Source organism: Scyliorhinus torazame, unplaced genomic scaffold (assembly GCF_047496885.1).
Source record: "Scyliorhinus torazame isolate Kashiwa2021f unplaced genomic scaffold, sScyTor2.1 scaffold_1812, whole genome shotgun sequence".
NCBI lineage: Eukaryota > Metazoa > Chordata > Chondrichthyes > Carcharhiniformes > Scyliorhinidae > Scyliorhinus > Scyliorhinus torazame.
The window spans coordinates 7501-29026 of record NW_027309539.1 but is presented as its reverse complement, the minus strand read 5'-3'; the positions used below and the strand labels follow the sequence as shown (position 1 = coordinate 29026).

The 21526-nt window shown below is 62.1% G+C and overlaps 1 protein-coding gene across 1 annotated transcript in view; it reads right to left on the bottom strand.

Moving 5' to 3' along the window:
- Nucleotides 1-2931: 2931 nt before the first annotated feature.
- Nucleotides 2932-21526, bottom strand: part of LOC140407690 (ubiquilin-1-like) — a 21141-nt gene continuing 2546 nt past the window's right edge. The window contains exons 2-4 of the mRNA XM_072495008.1: nt 21158-21241; nt 18349-18464; nt 2932-3143 (exon numbers count right to left, since the gene is read on the bottom strand). Coding sequence (XP_072351109.1) covers nt 2969-3143; nt 18349-18464; nt 21158-21241 — 375 coding nt within the window. The 3' untranslated portion in view covers nt 2932-2968. The remainder of the gene's footprint in view (nt 3144-18348; nt 18465-21157; nt 21242-21526) is intronic.

The following is a 21526-nucleotide window of genomic DNA, read 5'->3' as shown; positions in this document are numbered from 1 at the left end:
TGTCAGAGGGTCAGTACTGAGGGAGCGCCGCACTGTCGGAGGGTCAGTCCTGAGGGAGTGCCGCACTGTCGAAGGGGTCAGTACTGAGGGAGTGCCGCACTGTCGAAGGGTCAGTGCTGAGGGAGCACCGCACTGTCGGAGGGTCAGTACTGAGGGAGCGCCGCACTGTCGTAGGGTCAGGACTGAGTGAGCGCCGCACTGTCGTAGGGTCAGGACTGAGTGAGCGCCGCACTGTCGTAGGGTCAGGACTGAGTGAGCGCCGCACTGTCGGAGGGTCAGTGCTGAGGGAGTGCCGCACTGTCGGAGGATCAGTACTGAGGGAGTGCCGCACTGTCGGAGGGTCAGTACTGAGGGAGTGCTGCACTGTCGGAGGGTCAGTACTGAGGGAGTGCCGCACTGTCGGAGGGTCAGTACTGAGGGAGCGCCGCACTGTGGGAGGGTCAGTACTGAGGGAGTGCTGCACTGTCAGAGGGTCAATACTGAGGGAGCGCCGCACTGTCAGTGGGTCAGTACTGAGGGAGTGCCGCACTGTCGGAGGGTCAGTACTGAGGGAGTGCCGCACTGTCGGAGGGTCAGTACTGAGGGAGTGCCGCACTGTCGGAGGGTCAGTACTGAGGGAGTGCCGCACTGTCGGTGGGTCAGTACTGAGGGAGTGCCGCACTGTCGGAGGGTCAGTACTGAGGGAGGGTCAGTACTGAGGGAGTGTCGGAGGGTCAGTACTGAGGGAGCGCCGCACTGTCGGAGGGTCAGTGCTGAGGGAGCGCCGTACTGTGGGAGGTTCAGTACTGAGGGAGAGCCGCACTGCGGGAGGGTCAGTACTGAGGGAGAGCCGCACTGCGGGGGGGTCAGTACTGAGGGAGCACCGCACTGCGGGAGGTTCAGTACTGAGGGAGAGCCGCACTGTGGTAGGGTCAGTACTGAGGGAGCGCCGTACTGTGGGAGGTTCAGTACTGAGGGAGAGCCGCACTGCGGGAGGGTCAGTACTGAGGGAGCACCGCACTGCGGGAGGGTCAGTACTGAGGGAGTGCCGCACTGTCGGAGGGTCAGTACTGAGGGAGTGCCGCACTGTGGAGGGTCATTACTGAGGGAGTGCCGCACTGTGGGAGTGTCTGTACTGAGGGAGCGCCGCACTGTGGGAGGGTCAGTACTGAGGGAGCGCCGTACTGTGGGAGGTTCAGTACTGAGGGAGAGCCGTACTGCGGGAGGGTCAGTACTGAGGGAGCACCGCACTGCGGGAGGGTCAGTACTGAGGGAGTGCCGCACTGTCGGAGGGTCAGTACTGAGGGAGTGCCGCACTGTGGGAGGGTCATTACTGAGGGAGTGCCGCACTGTGGGAGTGTCTGTACTGAGGGAGCGCCGCACTGTGGGAGGGTCAGTGCTGAGGGAGCGCCGCACTGTCGGAGGGTCAGTACTGAGGGAGCACCGCACTGTCGAAGGGTCAGTGCTGAGGGAGCACCGCACTGTCGGAGGGTCAGTACTGAGGGAGCGCCGCACTGTCGGAGGGTCAGTACTGAGGGAGTGCCGCACTGTCGAAGGGTCAGTGCTGAGGGAGCACCGCACTGTCGGAGGGTCAGTACTGAGGGAGTGCCGCACTGTCGAAGGGTCAGTACTGAGGGAGTGCCGCACTGTCGAAGGGTCAGTGCTGAGGGAGCACCACACTGTCGGAGGGTCAGTACTGAGGGAGCGCCGCACTGTCGTAGGGTCAGGACTGAGTGAGCGCCGCACTGTCGTAGGGTCAGGGACTGAGTGAGCGCCGCACTGTCGTAGGGTCAGGACTGAGTGAGCGCCGCACTGTCGGAGGGTCAGTGCTGAGGGAGTGCCGCACTGTCGGAGGATCAGTACTGAGGGAGTGCCGCACTGTCAGAGGGTCAGTACTGAGGGAGTGCTGCACTGTCGGAGGGTCAGTACTGAGGGAGTGCCGCACTGTCGGAGGGTCAGTACTGAGGGAGCGCCGCACTGTGGGAGGGTCAGTACTGAGGGAGTGCTGCACTGTCAGAGGGTCAATACTGAGGGAGCGCCGCACTGTCAGTGGGTCAGTACTGAGGGAGTGCCGCACTGTCGGAGGGTCAGTACTGAGGGAGTGCCGCACTGTCGGAGGGTCAGTACTGAGGGAGTGCCGCACTGTCGGAGGGTCAGTACTGAGGGAGTGCCGCACTGTCGGTGGGTCAGTACTGAGGGAGTGCCGCACTGTCGGAGGGTCAGTACTGAGGGAGGGTCAGTACTGAGGGAGTGTCGGAGGGTCAGTACTGAGGGAGCGCCGCACTGTCGGAGGGTCAGTGCTGAGGGAGCGCCGTACTGTGGGAGGTTCAGTACTGAGGGAGAGCCGTACTGCGGGAGGGTCAGTACTGAGGGAGAGCCGCACTGCGGGAGGGTCAGTACTGAGGGAGCACCGCACTGCGGGAGGTTCAGTACTGAGGGAGAGCCGCACTGTGGGAGGGTCAGTACTGAGGGAGCGCCGCACTGTGGGAGGTTCAGTACTGAGGGAGGTTCAGTACTGAGGGAGAGCCGTACTGCGGGAGGGTCAGTACTGAGGGAGCACCGCACTGCGGGAGGGTCAGTACTGAGGGAGTGCCGCACTGTGGGAGGGTCAGTGCTGAGGGAGTGCCGCACTGTGGGAGTGTCAGTACTGAGGGAGTGCCGCACTGTGGGAGGGTCAGTACTGAGGGAGTGCCGCACTGTCAGAGGGTCAGTGCTGAGGGAGTGCCGCGCTGTCAGAGGGTCAGTACTGAGGGAGTGCCGCACTGTGGGAGGGTCAGTACTGAGGGAGCGCCGCACTGTCGGAGGGTCAGTACTGAGGGAGTGCCGCACTGTCAGTACTGAGGGAGAGCCGCGATGTGGGGGGGGGGGGGGATCTGTACTGCATACATTGCCGCCATAACTCTAGTTGCCTCTGGTCCCGAGGACGCAAACGCTGAATAGTTCCTTACTTGGGTATTAGCTCCAGCTAACATCTGTAACATCTGCTGCATCAGCTGTTGCTGCGCATTGCTGCCAGTCCCGGGAGATGTCGGCGCTGGCTGTCGGAGCCGACGCTCCCCGTGCTCGCTGTGGTGGGCACCGTTGTCGTGGGCGTAGGCGTTGTTCCGCTGCCAAGGCCTCCGAGCCCGAGACCACCCACCGAGCCAGCGGCAGCAGGGCTGAACCTGAACATAAAGGGGGGGGGGGGGGGGGGGGAGAGGAGAAACACAAGACAACTGGTCACCACGGTTAATCTGAGGGTCAGAGGCTGGACAAACAGTGTGTCAGCGAGGGAGACGTCCTACATCCCTCACAGCGAGGGGAACGTCCCTCATCCCTCACAGCGAGGGGAACGTCCCTCATCCCTCACAGCGAGGGAGACGTCCTACATCCCTCACAGCGAGGGGAACGTCCCTCATCCCTCACAGCGAGGGGAACGTCCCTCATCCCTCACAGCGAGGGAGACGTCCTACATCCCTCACAGCGAGGGAGACGTCCTACATCCCTCACAGCGAGGGGGAACGTCTCTCACAGCGAGGGGAACGTCCCTCATCCCTCACAGCGAGGGGAACGTCCCTCATCCCTCACAGCGAGGGGAACGTCCTACATCCCTCACAGCGAGGGGAACATCCCTCACAGCGAGGGGAACGTCCCTCACAGCGAGGGGAACGTCCCTCACAGCGAGGGGAACGTCTCTCACAGCGAGGGGAACGTCTCTCACAACGAGGGGAACGTCCCTCACAGCGAGGGGAACGTCTCTCACAGCGAGGGGAACGTCTCTCACAGCGAGGGGAACGTCCCTCACAGCGAGGGGAACGTCCCTCACAGCGAGGGGAACGTCCCTCACAGCGAGGGGAACGTCCTACATCCCTCACAGCGAGGGGAACGTCCCTCACAGCGAGGGGAACGTCCCTCACAGCGAGGGGAACGTCCCTCACAGCGAGGGGAACGTCCCTCACAGCGAGAGGAACGTCTCTCACAACGAGGGGAACGTCCCTCACAGCGAGGGGAACGTCTCTCACAGCGAGGGGAACGTCCCTCACAGCGAGGGGAACGTCCCTCACAGCGAGGGGAGCGTCTCTCACAGCGAGGGGAACGTCTCTCACAGCGAGGGGAACGTCCCTCACAGCGAGGGGAACGTCTCTCACAGCGAGGGGAACGTCCCTCACAGCGAGGGGAACGTCCCTCACAGCGAGGGGGACGTCTCTCACAGCGAGGGGAACGTCACTCACAGCGAGGGGAACGTCTCTCACAGCGAGGGGAACGTCTCTCACAGCGAGGGGAACGTCCCTCACAGCGAGGGGAACGTCCCTCACAGCGAGGGGAACGTCCCTCACAGCGAGGGGAACGTCCCTCACAGCGAGGGGAACGTCTCTCACAGCGAGGGGAACGTCTCTCACAGCGAGGGGAACGTCCCTCACAGCGAGGGGAACGTCGCTCACAGCGAGGGGAACGTCTCTCACAGCGAGGGGAGCGTCCCTCACAGCGAGGGGAGCGTCCCTCACAGCGAGGGGAACGTCCCTCACAGCGAGGGGAACGTCTCTCACAGCGAGGGGAACGTCCCTCACAGCGAGGGGAACGTCCCTCACAGCGAGGGGAACGTCCCTCACAGCGAGGGGAACGTCCCTCACAGCGAGGGGAACGCCCCTCACAGCGAGGGGAACGTCTCTCACAGCGAGGGGAACGTCCCTCACAGCGAGGGGTACGTCCCTCACAGCGAGGGGAACGTCCCTCACAGCGAGGGGAACGTCTCTCACAGCGAGGGGAACGTCTCTCACAGCGAGGGGAACGTCTCTCACAGCGAGGGGAGCGTCCCTCACAGCGAGGGGAACGTCCCTCACAGCGAGGGGAACGTCCCTCACAGCGAGGGGAACGTCCCTCACAGCGAGGGGAGCGTCTCTCACAGCGAGGGGAACGTCCCTCACAGCGAGGGGAACGTCTCTCACAGCGAGGGGAACGTCCCTCACAGCGAGGGGAACGTCCCTCACAGCGAGGGGAACGTCCCTCACAGCGAGGGGAACGTCCCTCACAGCGAGGGGAACGCCCCTCACAGCGAGGGGAACGTCCCTCACAGCGAGGGGAACGTCCCTCACAGCGAGGGGAGCGTCTCTCACAGCGAGGGGAACGTCCCTCACAGCGAGGGGAACGTCTCTCACAGCGAGGGGAACGTCCCTCACAGCGAGGGGAACGTCCCTCACAGCGAGGGGAACGTCCCTCACAGCGAGGGGAACGTCCCTCACAGCGAGGGGAACGCCCCTCACAGCGAGGGGAACGTCTCTCACAGCGAGGGGAACGTCCCTCACAGCGAGGGGTACGTCCCTCACAGCGAGGGGAACGTCCCTCACAGCGAGGGGAACGTCTCTCACAGCGAGGGGAACGTCTCTCACAGCGAGGGGAACGTCTCTCACAGCGAGGGGAGCGTCCCTCACAGCGAGGGGAACGTCCCTCACAGCGAGGGGAACGTCCCTCACAGCGAGGGGAACGTCCCTCACAGCGAGGGGAGCGTCTCTCACAGCGAGGGGAACGTCCCTCACAGCGAGGGGAACGTCTCTCACAGCGAGGGGAACGTCCCTCACAGCGAGGGGAACGTCCCTCACAGCGAGGGGAACGTCCCTCACAGCGAGGGGAACGTCCCTCACAGCGAGGGGAACGTCCCTCACAGCGAGGGGAACGTCCCTCACAGCGAGGGGAACGTCCCTCACAGCGAGGGGAACGTCCCTCACAGCGAGGGGAGCGTCCCTCACAGCGAGGGGAACGTCCCTCACCACTCACAGCGAGGGGAACGTCCCTCACAGCGAGGGGAACGTCTCTCACAGCGAGGGGAACGTCCCTCACAGCGAGGGGAACGTCTCTCACAGCGAGGGGAACGTCTCTCACAGCGAGGGGAACGTCCCTCACAGCGAGGGGAACGTCTCTCACAGCGAGGGGAACGTCTCTCACAGCGAGGGGAACGTCCCTCACAGCGAGGGGAACGTCTCTCACAGCGAGGGGAACGTCTCTCACAGCGAGGGGAACGTCTCTCACAGCGAGGGGAACGTCCCTCACAGCGAGGGGAACGTCCCTCATCCCTCACAGCGAGGGGAACGTCCCTCATCCCTCACAGCGAGGGAGACGTCCTACATCCCTCACAGCGAGGGAGACGTCTCACATCCCTCACAGCGAGGGAGACGTCTCTCATCCCTCACAGCGAGGGAGACGTCCTACATCCCTCACAGCGAGGGGAACGTCTCTCATCCCTCACAGCGAGGGAGACGTCCTACATCCCTCACAGCGAGGGGAACGTCTCTCATCCCTCACAGCGAGGGAGACGTCCTACATCCCTCACAGCGAGGGGAACGTCTCTCATCCCTCACAGCGAGGGAGACGTCCTACATCCCTCACAGCGAGGGGAACATCCCTCACAGCGAGGGGAACGTCCCTCATCCCTCACAGCGAGGGAGACGTCCTACATCCCTCACAGCGAGGGAGACGTCCTACATCCCTCACAGCGAGGGGAACGTCCCTCATCCCTCACAGCGAGGGAGACGTCCTACATCCCTCACAGCGAGGGGAACATCCCTCACAGCGAGGGGAACGTCCCTCATCCCTCACAGCGAGGGAGACGTCCTACATCCCTCACAGCGAGGGGGACGTCCCTCATCCCTCACAGCGAGGGGGACGTCCCTCATCCCTCACAGCGAGGGAGACGTCCTACATCCCTCACAGCGAGGGAGACGTCCTACATCCCTCACAGCGAGGGGAACGTCCCTCATCCCTCACAGCGAGGGAGACGTCCTACATCCCTCACAGCGAGGGGAACGTCCCTCATCCCTCACAGCGAGGGGAACGTCTCTCATCCCTCACAGCGAGGGAGACGTCCTACATCCCTCACAGCGAGGGAGACGTCCTACATCCCTCACAGCGAGGGGAACGTCTCTCATCCCTCACAGCGAGGGAGACGTCCTACATCCCTCACAGCGAGGGGAACGTCTCTCATCCCTCACAGCGAGGGGAACGTCCCTCATCCCTCACAGCGAGGGAGACGTCCCACATCCCTCACAGCGAGGGAGACGTCCTACATCCCTCACAGCGAGGGAGACGTCCTACATCCCTCACAGCGAGGGAGACGTCCTACATCCCTCACAGCGAGGGGAACGTCTCTCATCCCTCACAGCGAGGGGAACGTCTCTCACAGCGAGGGGAACGTCCCTCACAGCGAGGGGAACGTCCCTCACAGCGAGGGGAACGTCCCTCACAGCGAGGGGAACGTCCCTCACAGCGAGGGGAACGTCTCTCACAGCGAGGGGAACGTCTCTCACAGCGAGGGGAACGTCTCTCACAGCGAGGGGAACGTCCCTCACAGCGAGGGGAACGTCCCTCACAGCGAGGGGAACGTCCCTCACAACGAGGGGAACGTCCCTCACAGCGAGGGGAACGTCCCTCACAGCGAGGGGAACGTCTCTCACAGCGAGGGGAACGTCCCTCACAGCGAGGGGAACGTCCCTCACAGCGAGGGGAACGTCTCTCACAGCGAGGGGAACGTCCCTCACAGCGAGGGGAACGTCTCTCACAGCGAGGGGAACGTCCCTCACAGCGAGGGGAACGTCCCTCACAGCGAGGGGAACGTCCCTCACAGCGAGGGGAACGTCTCTCACAGCGATGGGAACGTCCCTCACAGCGAGGGGAACGTCTCTCACAGCGAGGGGAACGTCTCTCACAGCGAGGGGAACGTCCCTCACAGCGAGGGGAACGTCTCTCACAGCGAGGGGAACGTCCCTCACAGCGAGGGGAACGTCTCTCACAGCGAGGGGAACGTCCCTCACAGCGAGGGGAACGTCCCTCACAGCGAGGGGAACGTCCCTCACAGCGAGGGGAACGTCTCTCACAGCGAGGGGAACGTCCCTCACAGCGAGGGGAACGTCTCTCACAGCGAGGGGAACGTCCCTCACAGCGAGGGGAACGTCCCTCACAGCGAGGGGAACGTCCCTCACAGCGAGGGGAACGTCTCTCACAGCGAGGGGAACGTCCCTCACAGCGAGGGGAACGTCCCTCACAGCGAGGGGAACGTCCCTCACAGCGAGGGGAACGTCCCTCACAGCGAGGGGAGCGTCCCTCACAGCGAGGGGAACGTCCCTCACAGCGAGGGGAACGTCCCTCACAGCGAGGGGAGCGTCCCTCACAGCGAGGGGAACGTCTCTCACAGCGAGGGGAGCGTCTCTCACAGCGAGGGGAACGTCCCTCACAGCGAGGGGAACGTCTCTCACAGCGAGGGGAACGTCCCTCACAGCGAGGGGAACGTCTCTCACAGCGAGGGGAACGTCCCTCACAGCGAGGGGAACGTCCCTCACAGCGAGGGGAGCGTCCCTCACAGCGAGGGGAACGTCCCTCACAGCGAGGGGAACGTCCCTCACAGCGAGGGGAGCGTCCCTCACAGCGAGGGGAACGTCTCTCACAGCGAGGGGAGCGTCTCTCACAGCGAGGGGAACGTCCCTCACAGCGAGGGGAGCGTCCCTCACAGCGAGGGGAACGTCTCTCACAGCGAGGGGAACGTCCCTCACAGCGAGGGGAACGTCCCTCACAGCGAGGGGAGCGTCCCTCACAGCGAGGGGAGCGTCTCTCACAGCGAGGGGAGCGTCTCTCACAGCGAGGGGAACGTCCCTCACAGCGAGGGGAACGTCCCTCACAGCGAGGGGAACGTCTCTCACAGCGAGGGGAACGTCCCTCACAGCGAGGGGAACGTCTCTCACAGCGAGGGGAACGTCCCTCACAGCGAGGGGAACGTCCCTCACAGCGAGGGGAGCGTCTCTCACAGCGAGGGGAACGTCTCTCACAGCGAGGGGAGCGTCCCTCACAGCGAGGGGAACGTCCCTCACAGCGAGGGGAACGTCCCTCACAGCGAGGGGAACGTCCCTCACAGCGAGGGGAACGTCCCTCACAGCGAGGGGAACGTCCCTCACAGCGAGGGGAACGTCCCTCACAGCGAGGGGAACGCCCCTCACAGCGAGGGGAACGTCTCTCACAGCGAGGGGAACGTCCCTCACAGCGAGGGGTACGTCCCTCACAGCGAGGGGAACGTCCCTCACAGCGAGGGGAACGTCTCTCACAGCGAGGGGAACGTCTCTCACAGCGAGGGGAACGTCTCTCACAGCGAGGGGAGCGTCCCTCACAGCGAGGGGAACGTCCCTCACAGCGAGGGGAACGTCCCTCACAGCGAGGGGAACGTCCCTCACAGCGAGGGGAGCGTCTCTCACAGCGAGGGGAACGTCCCTCACAGCGAGGGGAACGTCTCTCACAGCGAGGGGAACGTCCCTCACAGCGAGGGGAACGTCCCTCACAGCGAGGGGAACGTCCCTCACAGCGAGGGGAACGTCCCTCACAGCGAGGGGAACGCCCCTCACAGCGAGGGGAACGTCCCTCACAGCGAGGGGAACGTCCCTCACAGCGAGGGGAGCGTCTCTCACAGCGAGGGGAACGTCCCTCACAGCGAGGGGAACGTCTCTCACAGCGAGGGGAACGTCCCTCACAGCGAGGGGAACGTCCCTCACAGCGAGGGGAACGTCCCTCACAGCGAGGGGAACGTCCCTCACAGCGAGGGGAACGCCCCTCACAGCGAGGGGAACGTCTCTCACAGCGAGGGGAACGTCCCTCACAGCGAGGGGTACGTCCCTCACAGCGAGGGGAACGTCCCTCACAGCGAGGGGAACGTCTCTCACAGCGAGGGGAACGTCTCTCACAGCGAGGGGAACGTCTCTCACAGCGAGGGGAGCGTCCCTCACAGCGAGGGGAACGTCCCTCACAGCGAGGGGAACGTCCCTCACAGCGAGGGGAACGTCCCTCACAGCGAGGGGAGCGTCTCTCACAGCGAGGGGAACGTCCCTCACAGCGAGGGGAACGTCTCTCACAGCGAGGGGAACGTCCCTCACAGCGAGGGGAACGTCCCTCACAGCGAGGGGAACGTCCCTCACAGCGAGGGGAACGTCCCTCACAGCGAGGGGAACGTCCCTCACAGCGAGGGGAACGTCCCTCACAGCGAGGGGAACGTCCCTCACAGCGAGGGGAACGTCCCTCACAGCGAGGGGAGCGTCCCTCACAGCGAGGGGAACGTCCCTCACCACTCACAGCGAGGGGAACGTCCCTCACAGCGAGGGGAACGTCTCTCACAGCGAGGGGAACGTCCCTCACAGCGAGGGGAACGTCTCTCACAGCGAGGGGAACGTCTCTCACAGCGAGGGGAACGTCCCTCACAGCGAGGGGAACGTCTCTCACAGCGAGGGGAACGTCTCTCACAGCGAGGGGAACGTCCCTCACAGCGAGGGGAACGTCTCTCACAGCGAGGGGAACGTCTCTCACAGCGAGGGGAACGTCTCTCACAGCGAGGGGAACGTCCCTCACAGCGAGGGGAACGTCCCTCATCCCTCACAGCGAGGGGAACGTCCCTCATCCCTCACAGCGAGGGAGACGTCCTACATCCCTCACAGCGAGGGAGACGTCTCACATCCCTCACAGCGAGGGAGACGTCTCTCATCCCTCACAGCGAGGGAGACGTCCTACATCCCTCACAGCGAGGGGAACGTCTCTCATCCCTCACAGCGAGGGAGACGTCCTACATCCCTCACAGCGAGGGGAACGTCTCTCATCCCTCACAGCGAGGGAGACGTCCTACATCCCTCACAGCGAGGGGAACGTCTCTCATCCCTCACAGCGAGGGAGACGTCCTACATCCCTCACAGCGAGGGGAACATCCCTCACAGCGAGGGGAACGTCCCTCATCCCTCACAGCGAGGGAGACGTCCTACATCCCTCACAGCGAGGGAGACGTCCTACATCCCTCACAGCGAGGGGAACGTCCCTCATCCCTCACAGCGAGGGAGACGTCCTACATCCCTCACAGCGAGGGGAACATCCCTCACAGCGAGGGGAACGTCCCTCATCCCTCACAGCGAGGGAGACGTCCTACATCCCTCACAGCGAGGGGGACGTCCCTCATCCCTCACAGCGAGGGGGACGTCCCTCATCCCTCACAGCGAGGGAGACGTCCTACATCCCTCACAGCGAGGGAGACGTCCTACATCCCTCACAGCGAGGGGAACGTCCCTCATCCCTCACAGCGAGGGAGACGTCCTACATCCCTCACAGCGAGGGGAACGTCCCTCATCCCTCACAGCGAGGGGAACGTCTCTCATCCCTCACAGCGAGGGAGACGTCCTACATCCCTCACAGCGAGGGAGACGTCCTACATCCCTCACAGCGAGGGGAACGTCTCTCATCCCTCACAGCGAGGGAGACGTCCTACATCCCTCACAGCGAGGGGAACGTCTCTCATCCCTCACAGCGAGGGGAACGTCCCTCATCCCTCACAGCGAGGGAGACGTCCCACATCCCTCACAGCGAGGGAGACGTCCTACATCCCTCACAGCGAGGGAGACGTCCTACATCCCTCACAGCGAGGGAGACGTCCTACATCCCTCACAGCGAGGGGAACGTCTCTCATCCCTCACAGCGAGGGGAACGTCTCTCACAGCGAGGGGAACGTCCCTCACAGCGAGGGGAACGTCCCTCACAGCGAGGGGAACGTCCCTCACAGCGAGGGGAACGTCCCTCACAGCGAGGGGAACGTCTCTCACAGCGAGGGGAACGTCTCTCACAGCGAGGGGAACGTCTCTCACAGCGAGGGGAACGTCCCTCACAGCGAGGGGAACGTCCCTCACAGCGAGGGGAACGTCCCTCACAACGAGGGGAACGTCCCTCACAGCGAGGGGAACGTCCCTCACAGCGAGGGGAACGTCTCTCACAGCGAGGGGAACGTCCCTCACAGCGAGGGGAACGTCCCTCACAGCGAGGGGAACGTCTCTCACAGCGAGGGGAACGTCCCTCACAGCGAGGGGAACGTCTCTCACAGCGAGGGGAACGTCCCTCACAGCGAGGGGAACGTCCCTCACAGCGAGGGGAACGTCCCTCACAGCGAGGGGAACGTCTCTCACAGCGATGGGAACGTCCCTCACAGCGAGGGGAACGTCTCTCACAGCGAGGGGAACGTCTCTCACAGCGAGGGGAACGTCCCTCACAGCGAGGGGAACGTCTCTCACAGCGAGGGGAACGTCCCTCACAGCGAGGGGAACGTCTCTCACAGCGAGGGGAACGTCCCTCACAGCGAGGGGAACGTCCCTCACAGCGAGGGGAACGTCCCTCACAGCGAGGGGAACGTCTCTCACAGCGAGGGGAACGTCCCTCACAGCGAGGGGAACGTCTCTCACAGCGAGGGGAACGTCCCTCACAGCGAGGGGAACGTCCCTCACAGCGAGGGGAACGTCCCTCACAGCGAGGGGAACGTCTCTCACAGCGAGGGGAACGTCCCTCACAGCGAGGGGAACGTCCCTCACAGCGAGGGGAACGTCCCTCACAGCGAGGGGAACGTCCCTCACAGCGAGGGGAGCGTCCCTCACAGCGAGGGGAACGTCCCTCACAGCGAGGGGAACGTCCCTCACAGCGAGGGGAGCGTCCCTCACAGCGAGGGGAACGTCTCTCACAGCGAGGGGAGCGTCTCTCACAGCGAGGGGAACGTCCCTCACAGCGAGGGGAACGTCTCTCACAGCGAGGGGAACGTCCCTCACAGCGAGGGGAACGTCTCTCACAGCGAGGGGAACGTCCCTCACAGCGAGGGGAACGTCCCTCACAGCGAGGGGAGCGTCCCTCACAGCGAGGGGAACGTCCCTCACAGCGAGGGGAACGTCCCTCACAGCGAGGGGAGCGTCCCTCACAGCGAGGGGAACGTCTCTCACAGCGAGGGGAGCGTCTCTCACAGCGAGGGGAACGTCCCTCACAGCGAGGGGAGCGTCCCTCACAGCGAGGGGAACGTCTCTCACAGCGAGGGGAACGTCCCTCACAGCGAGGGGAACGTCCCTCACAGCGAGGGGAGCGTCCCTCACAGCGAGGGGAGCGTCTCTCACAGCGAGGGGAGCGTCTCTCACAGCGAGGGGAACGTCCCTCACAGCGAGGGGAACGTCCCTCACAGCGAGGGGAACGTCTCTCACAGCGAGGGGAACGTCCCTCACAGCGAGGGGAACGTCTCTCACAGCGAGGGGAACGTCCCTCACAGCGAGGGGAACGTCCCTCACAGCGAGGGGAGCGTCTCTCACAGCGAGGGGAACGTCTCTCACAGCGAGGGGAGCGTCCCTCACAGCGAGGGGAACGTCCCTCACAGCGAGGGGAACGTCCCTCACAGCGAGGGGAGCGTCCCTCACAGCGAGGGGAACGTCCCTCACAGCGAGGGGAACGTCCCTCACAGCGAGGGGAGCGTCCCTCACAGCGAGGGGAACGTCTCTCACAGCGAGGGGAGCGTCTCTCACAGCGAGGGGAACGTCCCTCACAGCGAGGGGAACGTCCCTCACAGCGAGGGGAGCGTCCCTCACAGCGAGGGGAACGTCTCTCACAGCGAGGGGAACGTCCCTCACAGCGAGGGGAACGTCCCTCACAGCGAGGGGAGCGTCCCTCACAGCGAGGGGAACGTCCCTCACAGCGAGGGGAACGTCCCTCACAGCGAGGGGAGCGTCCCTCACAGCGAGGGGAACGTCTCTCACAGCGAGGGGAGCGTCTCTCACAGCGAGGGGAACGTCCCTCACAGCGAGGGGAGCGTCCCTCACAGCGAGGGGAACGTCTCTCACAGCGAGGGGAACGTCCCTCACAGCGAGGGGAGCGTCCCTCACAGCGAGGGGAACGTCCCTCACAGCGAGGGGAACGTCCCTCACAGCGAGGGGAACGTCTCTCACAGCGAGGGGAACGTCCCTCACAGCGAGGGGAACGTCCCTCACAGCGAGGGGAACGTCCCTCACAGCGAGGGGAACGTCTCTCACAGCGAGGGGAGCGTCTCTCACAGCGAGGGGAACGTCCCTCACAGCGAGGGGAACGTCCCTCACAGCGAGGGGAACGTCTCTCACAGCGAGGGGAACGTCCCTCACAGCGAGGGGAACGTCTCTCACAGCGAGGGGAACGTCCCTCACAGCGAGGGGAACGTCCCTCACAGCGAGGGGAGCGTCTCTCACAGCGAGGGGAACGTCTCTCACAGCGAGGGGAGCGTCCCTCACAGCGAGGGGAACGTACCTCACAGCGAGGGGAAAGTCCCTCACAGCGAGGGGAAAGTCCCTCACAGCGAGGGGAACGTCTCTCACAGCGAGGGGAACGTCCCTCACAGCGAGGGGAACGTCCCTCACAGCGAGGGGAACGTCCCTCACAGCGAGGGGAACGTCTCTCACAGCGAGGGGAACGTCTCTCACAGCGAGGGGAACGTCTCTCACAGCGAGGGGAACGTCTCTCACAGCGAGGGGAACGTCCCTCACAGCGAGGGGAACGTCTCTCACAGCGAGGGGAACGTCTCTCACAGCGAGGGGAACGTCCCTCACAGCGAGGGGAACGTCCCTCACAGCGAGGGGAACGTCCCTCACAGCGAGGGGAACGTCCCTCACAGCGAGGGGAACGTCCCTCACAGCGAGGGGAACGTCCCTCACAGCGAGGGGAACGTCCCTCACAGCGAGGGGAACGCCCCTCACAGCGAGGGGAACGCCTCTCACAGCGAGGGGAACGTCCCTCACAGCGAGGGGAACGTCTCTCACAGCGAGGGGAACGTCCCTCACAGCGAGGGGAACGTCTCTCACAGCGAGGGGAACGTCCCTCACAGCGAGGGGAACGTCCCTCACAGCGAGGGGAACGTCCCTCACAGCGAGGGGAACGTCTCTCACAGCGAGGGGAACGTCCCTCACAGCGAGGGGAACGTCTCTCACAGCGAGGGGAACGTCCCTCACAGCGAGGGGAACGTCCCTCACAGCGAGGGGAACGTCCCTCACAGCGAGGGGAACGTCCCTCACAGCGAGGGGAACGTCCCTCACAGCGAGGGGAACGTCCCTCACAGGGAGGGGAACGTCTCTCACAGCGAGGGGAACGTCCCTCACAGCGAGGGGAGCGTCCCTCACAGGGAGGGGAACGTCTCTCACAGCGAGGGGAACGTCCCTCACAGCGAGGGGAACGTCTCTCACAGCGAGGGGAGCGTCCCTCACAGCGAGGGGAACGTCCCTCACAGCGAGGGGAACGCCCCTCACAGCGAGGGGAACGTCCCTCACAGCGAGGGGAGCGTCCCTCACAGCGAGGGGAACGTCCCTCACAGCGAGGGGAACGTCTCTCACAGCGAGGGGAACGTCCCTCACAGCGAGGGGAACGTCCCTCACAGCGAGGGGAGCGTCCCTCACAGCGAGGGGAGCGTCCCTCACAGCGAGGGGAACGTCCCTCACAGCGAGGGGAACGTCTCTCACAGCGAGGGGAACGTCTCTCACAGCGAGGGGAACGTCTCTCACAGCGAGGGGAACGTCCCTCACAGCGAGGGGAGCGTCTCTCACAGCGAGGGGAGCGTCTCTCACAGCGAGGGGAACGTCTCTCACAGCGAGGGGAACGTCCCTCACAGCGAGGGGAGCGTCTCTCACAGCGAGGGGAGCGTCTCTCACAGCGAGGGGAACGTCCCTCAGAGCGAGGGGAACGTCCCTCACAGCGAGGGGAGCGTCTCTCACAGCGAGGGGAACGTCCCTCACAGCGAGGGGAACGTCCCTCACAGCGAGGGGAACGTCTCTCACAGCGAGGGGAACGTCCCTCACAGCGATGGGAACGTCTCTCACAGCGAGGGGAACGTCCCTCACAGCGAGGGGAACGTCCCTCACAGCGAGGGGAACGTCCCTCACAGCGAGGGGAACGTCCCTCACAGCGAGGGGAACGTCTCTCACAGCGAGGGGAACGTCTCTCACAGCGAGGGGAACGTCTCTCACAGCGAGGGGAACGTCCCTCACAGCGAGGGGAACGTCCCTCACAGCGAGGGGAACGTCTCTCACAGCGAGAGGAACGTCTCTCACAGCGAGGGGAACGTCCCTCACAGCGAGGGCGGAGAGATGGCAGATGGAGTTTAACCTGGACAAATGTGAGGTAATGCATTTTGGAAGGGCTAATGCAGGTAGGGAATATACAGTGAATGGTAGAACCCTCAAGAGTATTGAAAGTCAAAGAGATCTCGGAGTACAGGTCCACAGATCACTGAAAGGGGCTACACAGGTGGAGAAGGTAGTCAAGAAGGCATACGGCATGCTTGCCTTCATTGGCCGGGGCATTGAGTATAAGAATTGGCAAGTCATGTTGCAGCTGTATAGAACCTTAGTTAGGCCACACTTGGAGTATAGTGTTCAATTCTGGTCGCCACACTACCAGAAGGATGTGGAGGCTTTAGAGAGGGTGCAGAAGAGATTTACCAGAATGTTGCCTGGTATGGAGGGCATAAGCTATGAGGAGCGATTGAATAAACTCGGTTTGTTCTCACTGGAACGAAGGAGGTTGAGGGGCGACCTGATAGAGGTATACAAAATTATGAGGGGCATAGACAGAGTGGATAGTCAGAGGCTTTTCCCCAGGGTAGAGGGGTCAATTACTAGGGGGCATAGGTTTAAGGTGAGAGGGGCAAAGTTTAGAGTAGATGTACGAGGCAAGTTTTTTACGCAGAGGGTAGTGGGTGCCTGGAACTCACTACCGGAGGAGGTAGTGGAGGCAGGGACGATAGGGACATTTAAGGGGCATCTTGACAAATATATGAATAGGATGGGAATAGAAGGATACGGACCCAGGAAGTGTAGAAGATTGTAGTTTAGTCGGGCAGTATGGTCGGCACGGGCTTGGAGGGCCGAAGGGCCTGTTCCTGTGCTGTACATTTCTTTGTTCTTTGTTGTTTGTTTGTCCCTCACAGCGAGGGGAACGTCTCTCACAGCGAGGGGAACGTCTCTCACAGCGAGAGGAACGTCTCTCACAGCGAGGGGAACGTCCCTCACAGCGAGGGGAACGTCCCTCACAGCGAGGGGAACGTCCCTCACAGCGAGGGGAACGTCCCTCACAGCGAGGGGAACGTCTCTCACAGCGAGGGGAACGTCCCTCACAGCGAGGGGAACGTCCCTCACAGCGAGGGGAGCGTCCCTCACAGCGAGGGGAGCGTCCCTCACAGCGAGGGGAACGTCCCTCACAGCGAGGGGAACGTCCCTCACAGCGAGGGGAACGTCCCTCACAGCGAGGGGAACGTCCCTCACAGCGAGGGGAGCGTCCCTCACAGCGAGGGGAACGTCCCTCACAGCGAGGGGAACGTCCCTCACAGCGAGGGGAACGTCCCTCACAGCGAGGGGAACGTCTCTCACAGCGAGGGGAACGTCTCTCACAGCGAGGGGAACGTCCCTCACAGCGAGGGGAACGTCCCTCACAGCGAGGGGAACGTCCCTCACAGCGAGGGGGAAGCCCCTCACAGCGAGGGGAACGTCTCTCACAGCGAGGGGAGCGTCCCTCACAGCGAGGGGAACGTCTCTCACAGCGAGGGGAACGTCCCTCACAGCGAGGGGAACGTCCCTCACAGCGAGGGGAGCGTCTCTCACAGCGAGGGGAACGTCTCTCACAGCGAGGGGGAAGCCCCTCACAGCGAGGGGAACGTCTCTCACAGCGAGGGGAACGTCCCTCACAGCGAGGGGAACGTCTCTCACAGCGAGGGGAACGTCTCTCACAGCGAGGGGAACGTCTCTCACAGCGAGGGGAACGTCTCTCACAGCGAGGGGAACGTCCCTCACAGCGAGGGGAACGTCCCTCACAGCGAGGGGAACGTCTCTCACAGCGAGGTGAACGTCTCTCACAGCGAGGGGAACGTCCCTCACAGCGAGGGGAACGCCCCTCACCGCGAGGGGAACGTCCCTCACAGCGAGGGGAACGTCCCTCACAGCGAGGGGAACGTCCCTCACAGCGAGGGGAACGTCTCTCACAGCGAGGGGAACGTCCCTCACAGCGAGGGGAACGTCCCTCACAGCGAGGGGAACGTCCCTCACAGCGAGGGGAACGTCTCTCACAGCGAGGGGAACGTCTCTCACAGCGAGGGGAACGTCCCTCACAGCGAGGGGAACGTCCCTCACAGCGAGGGGAACGTCCCTCACAGCGAGGGGAACGTCTCTCACAGCGAGGGGAACGTCCCTCACAGCGAGGGGAACGTCCCTCACAGCGAGGGGAGCGTCCCTCACAGCGAGGGGAACGTCCCTCACAGCGAGGGGAACGTCCCTCACAGCGAGGGGAACGTCCCTCACAGCGAGGGGAACGTCCCTCACAGCGAGGGGAACGTCCCTCACAGCGAGGGGAGCGTCCCTCACAGCGAGGGGAACGTCTCTCACAGCGAGGGGAACGTCCCTCACCACTCACAGCGAGGGGTAAGTCTTTTGTAGCTAATACGCCGAGTGGGAAGGGATTCCACAAAGCCGATGCTGGGGTAGGCAGGCAGCGCCCTGAGTGAAGGCAGACAGCATGAGGCCACGTGCCTGGTATCAGATTCTGGATTGCTGGTGCCCGCGACTCTCTGCACAGTGCCCTTACCCTAGCACGAGTCCGGGAGCTTCGTTCTGTAGAGTCTGCAGCCCCTGCTGGATCTGGAGTAAGGCCTGCATCGCCCTGGGGTTGGCCATGACGGACAGCACATCGGGATTCTGCATCTGGAGGGGGACAAAGCATCGCATTTGGTTCCCTCATCTAAATCATTGACGTGTGTTGTGGATAGCTGGGCCCAAGCATTGATCTCGTTTGGATCCACTAGTCACTTGAAAAAAGACCCGTTTATTCCTGCTCTCTGTTTCCTATCTGCAAACAATTCTTGATCCATGTCAATACACTACCCCAAGTCCCATGTGTTTTACTTGTGCACACACCTGGCACTTACTCAAAAGCTTTCTGAAAATCTAAATACACCATATCCACTGGTTCTCCCATATCTATTTTATTGCTCAGATTCTCAAAAAACCCCTGTAGGTTTGTCAAATATGATATCCTTTTCATAAATCCTTGTTAACTTTCACTAATTTCGCGGCTGTTTGCCCTGTTATCACATTATTTATATTAGGTCAAGGACAGGGGCAGCACGGGGTGAGATACAGAGTAAAGCTCCCTCTACACTGTCCCCATCAAACACTCCCAGGACAGGTACAGCACGGCGTTAGATACAGAGTAAAGCTTCCTCTACACTGTCCCCATCAAACACTCCCAGGACAGGTACAGCACGGGGTTAGATACAGAGCAAAGCTCCCTCTACACTGTCCCCATCAAACACTCCCAGGACAGGTACAGCGAGGGGTTAGATACAGAGTAAAGCTCCCACTATACTGTCCCCATCAAACACTCCCAGGACAGGTACAGCACGGGGTTAGATACAGAGTAAAACTCCCTCTACACTGTCCCTATCAAACACTCCCAGGACAGGTACAACATGGGGTTCGATACAGAGTAAAGCTCCCTCTACACTGTCCCCATCAAACACTCCCAGGACAGGTACAGCACGGGGTTAGATACAGAGTAAAGCTCCCTCTACACTGTCCCCATCAAACACTCCCAGGACAGGTACAGCACGGGGTTAGATACAGAGTAAAGCTCCGTCTACACTGTCCCCATCAAACACTCCCAGGACAGGTACATCACGGGGGTAGATACAGAGTAAAGCTCCCTCTACACTGTCCCCATCAAACACTCCCAGGACAGGTACAGCATGGGGTTAGATACAGAGTAAAGCTCCCCCTACACAGTCCCCATCTAACACTCCCAGGACAGGTACAGCATGGGGTTAGATACAGAGTAAAGCTCCGTCTACACTGTCCCCCTCAAGCACTCCCAGGACAGGTACAGCACGGGGTTAGATACAGAGTAAAGCTCCCCCTACACTGTCCCCATCAAACACTCCCAGGGCAGGTACAGCACGGGGTTAGATACAGAGTAAAGCTCCCTCTACACTGTCCCCATCAAACACTCCCAGGACAGGGACAGCACGGGGTTAGATACAGAGTAAAGCTCCCTCTACACTGTCCCCATCAAACACTCCCAGGACAGGTACAGCATGGGGTTAGATACAGAGTAAAGCTCCCCCTACACAGTCCCCATCTAACACTCCCAGGACAGGTACAGCATGGGGTTAGATACAGAGAAAGTTCCGTCTACACTGTCCCCCTCAAGCACTCCCAGGACAGGTACAGCACGGGGTTAGATACAGAGTAAAGCTCCCCCTACACTGTCCCCATCAAACACTCCCAGGGCAGGTACAGCACGGGGTTAGATACAGAGTAAAGCTCCCTCTACACTGTCCCCATCAAACACTCCCAGGACAGGGACAGCACGGGGTTAGATACAGAGTAAAGCTCACTCTACACTGTCCCCATCAAACACTCCCAGGACAGGTACATCACGGGGGTAGATACAGAGTAAAGCTCCCTCTACACTGTCCCCATCAAACACTCCCAGGACAGGTACAGCATGGGGTTAGATACAGAGTAAAGCTCCCCCTACACGGTCCCCATCTAACACTCCCAGGACAGGTACAGCATGGGGTTAGATACAGAGTAAAGCTCCGTCTACACTGTCCCCCTCAAGCACTCCCAGGACAGGTACAGCACGGGGTTAGATACAGAGTAAAGCTCCCTCTACACTGTCCCCATCAAACACTCCCAGGACAGGTACAGCATGGGGTTAGATACAGAGTAAAGCTCCCCCTACACGGTCCCCATCTAACACTCCCAGGACAGGTACAGCATGGGGTTAGATACAGAGTAAAGCTCCCCCTACACAGTCCCCATCTAACACTCCCAGGACAGGTACAACACGGGGTTAGATACAGAGTAAAGCTCCCTCTACACTGTCCCCATCAAACACTCCCAGGACAGGTACAGCATGGGGTTAGATACAGAGTAAAGCTCCCTCTACACTGTCCCCATCAAACACTCCCAGGACAGGTACAGCATGGGGTTAGATACAGAGTAAAGCTCCCTCTACACTGTCCCCATCAAACAGTCCCAGGACAGGTACAGCACGGGGTTAGATACAGAGTAAAGCTCCCTCTACACTGTCCCCATCAAACACTCCCAGGACAGGTACAGCACGGGGTTAGATACAGAGTAAAGCTCCCTCTACACTGTCCCCATCAAACATTCCCAGGACAGGTACAGCACGGGGTTAGATAGAGTGTAAAGCTCCCTCTACACTGTCCCCATCAAACATTCCCAGGACAGGTACAGCACAGGGTCAGCGCCCAAACCCCTTGATGCGGGGCCCTCACAGTAAGTTGTGAGTAGGCTGCTGAAGGCGGCTCCTCCCGGGGTCAAAGAGGATGTGAACGAAGGAGGCAGTGCTGGGTGAGAGTGAGTGTTACCTGCTGTAAGAACATGGGCATCTGGAGTCGCAGCTGATCCTGCAGCTGCGTGTTGCCAGCGAACAAGGGGTTATTCGTCATTATCTGCAGGACACACGAGGGGCAGAATCATTAGGAAAGAGAAGTCACAGCAGCTGCCCGCGCGCAGAGGGCTCCCGACAACGAATGGGGATTGACCCGAAGCGGGGGTCGGCTGGGCCAGGCGGTCATTTAAGATGTGCCGAATGCCCCCCCCCCCCCCGATCCCACCGCCCACACTCCTGCCAAGGGACACCTGGCCAACTTCACCTGGTCGGGCAGCGGGCGCTCCATGGCCGGGTATGGGATGTGGGAGGGGTGTCTGAGTGTGAGAGAGTGTGTGTGAGTGTG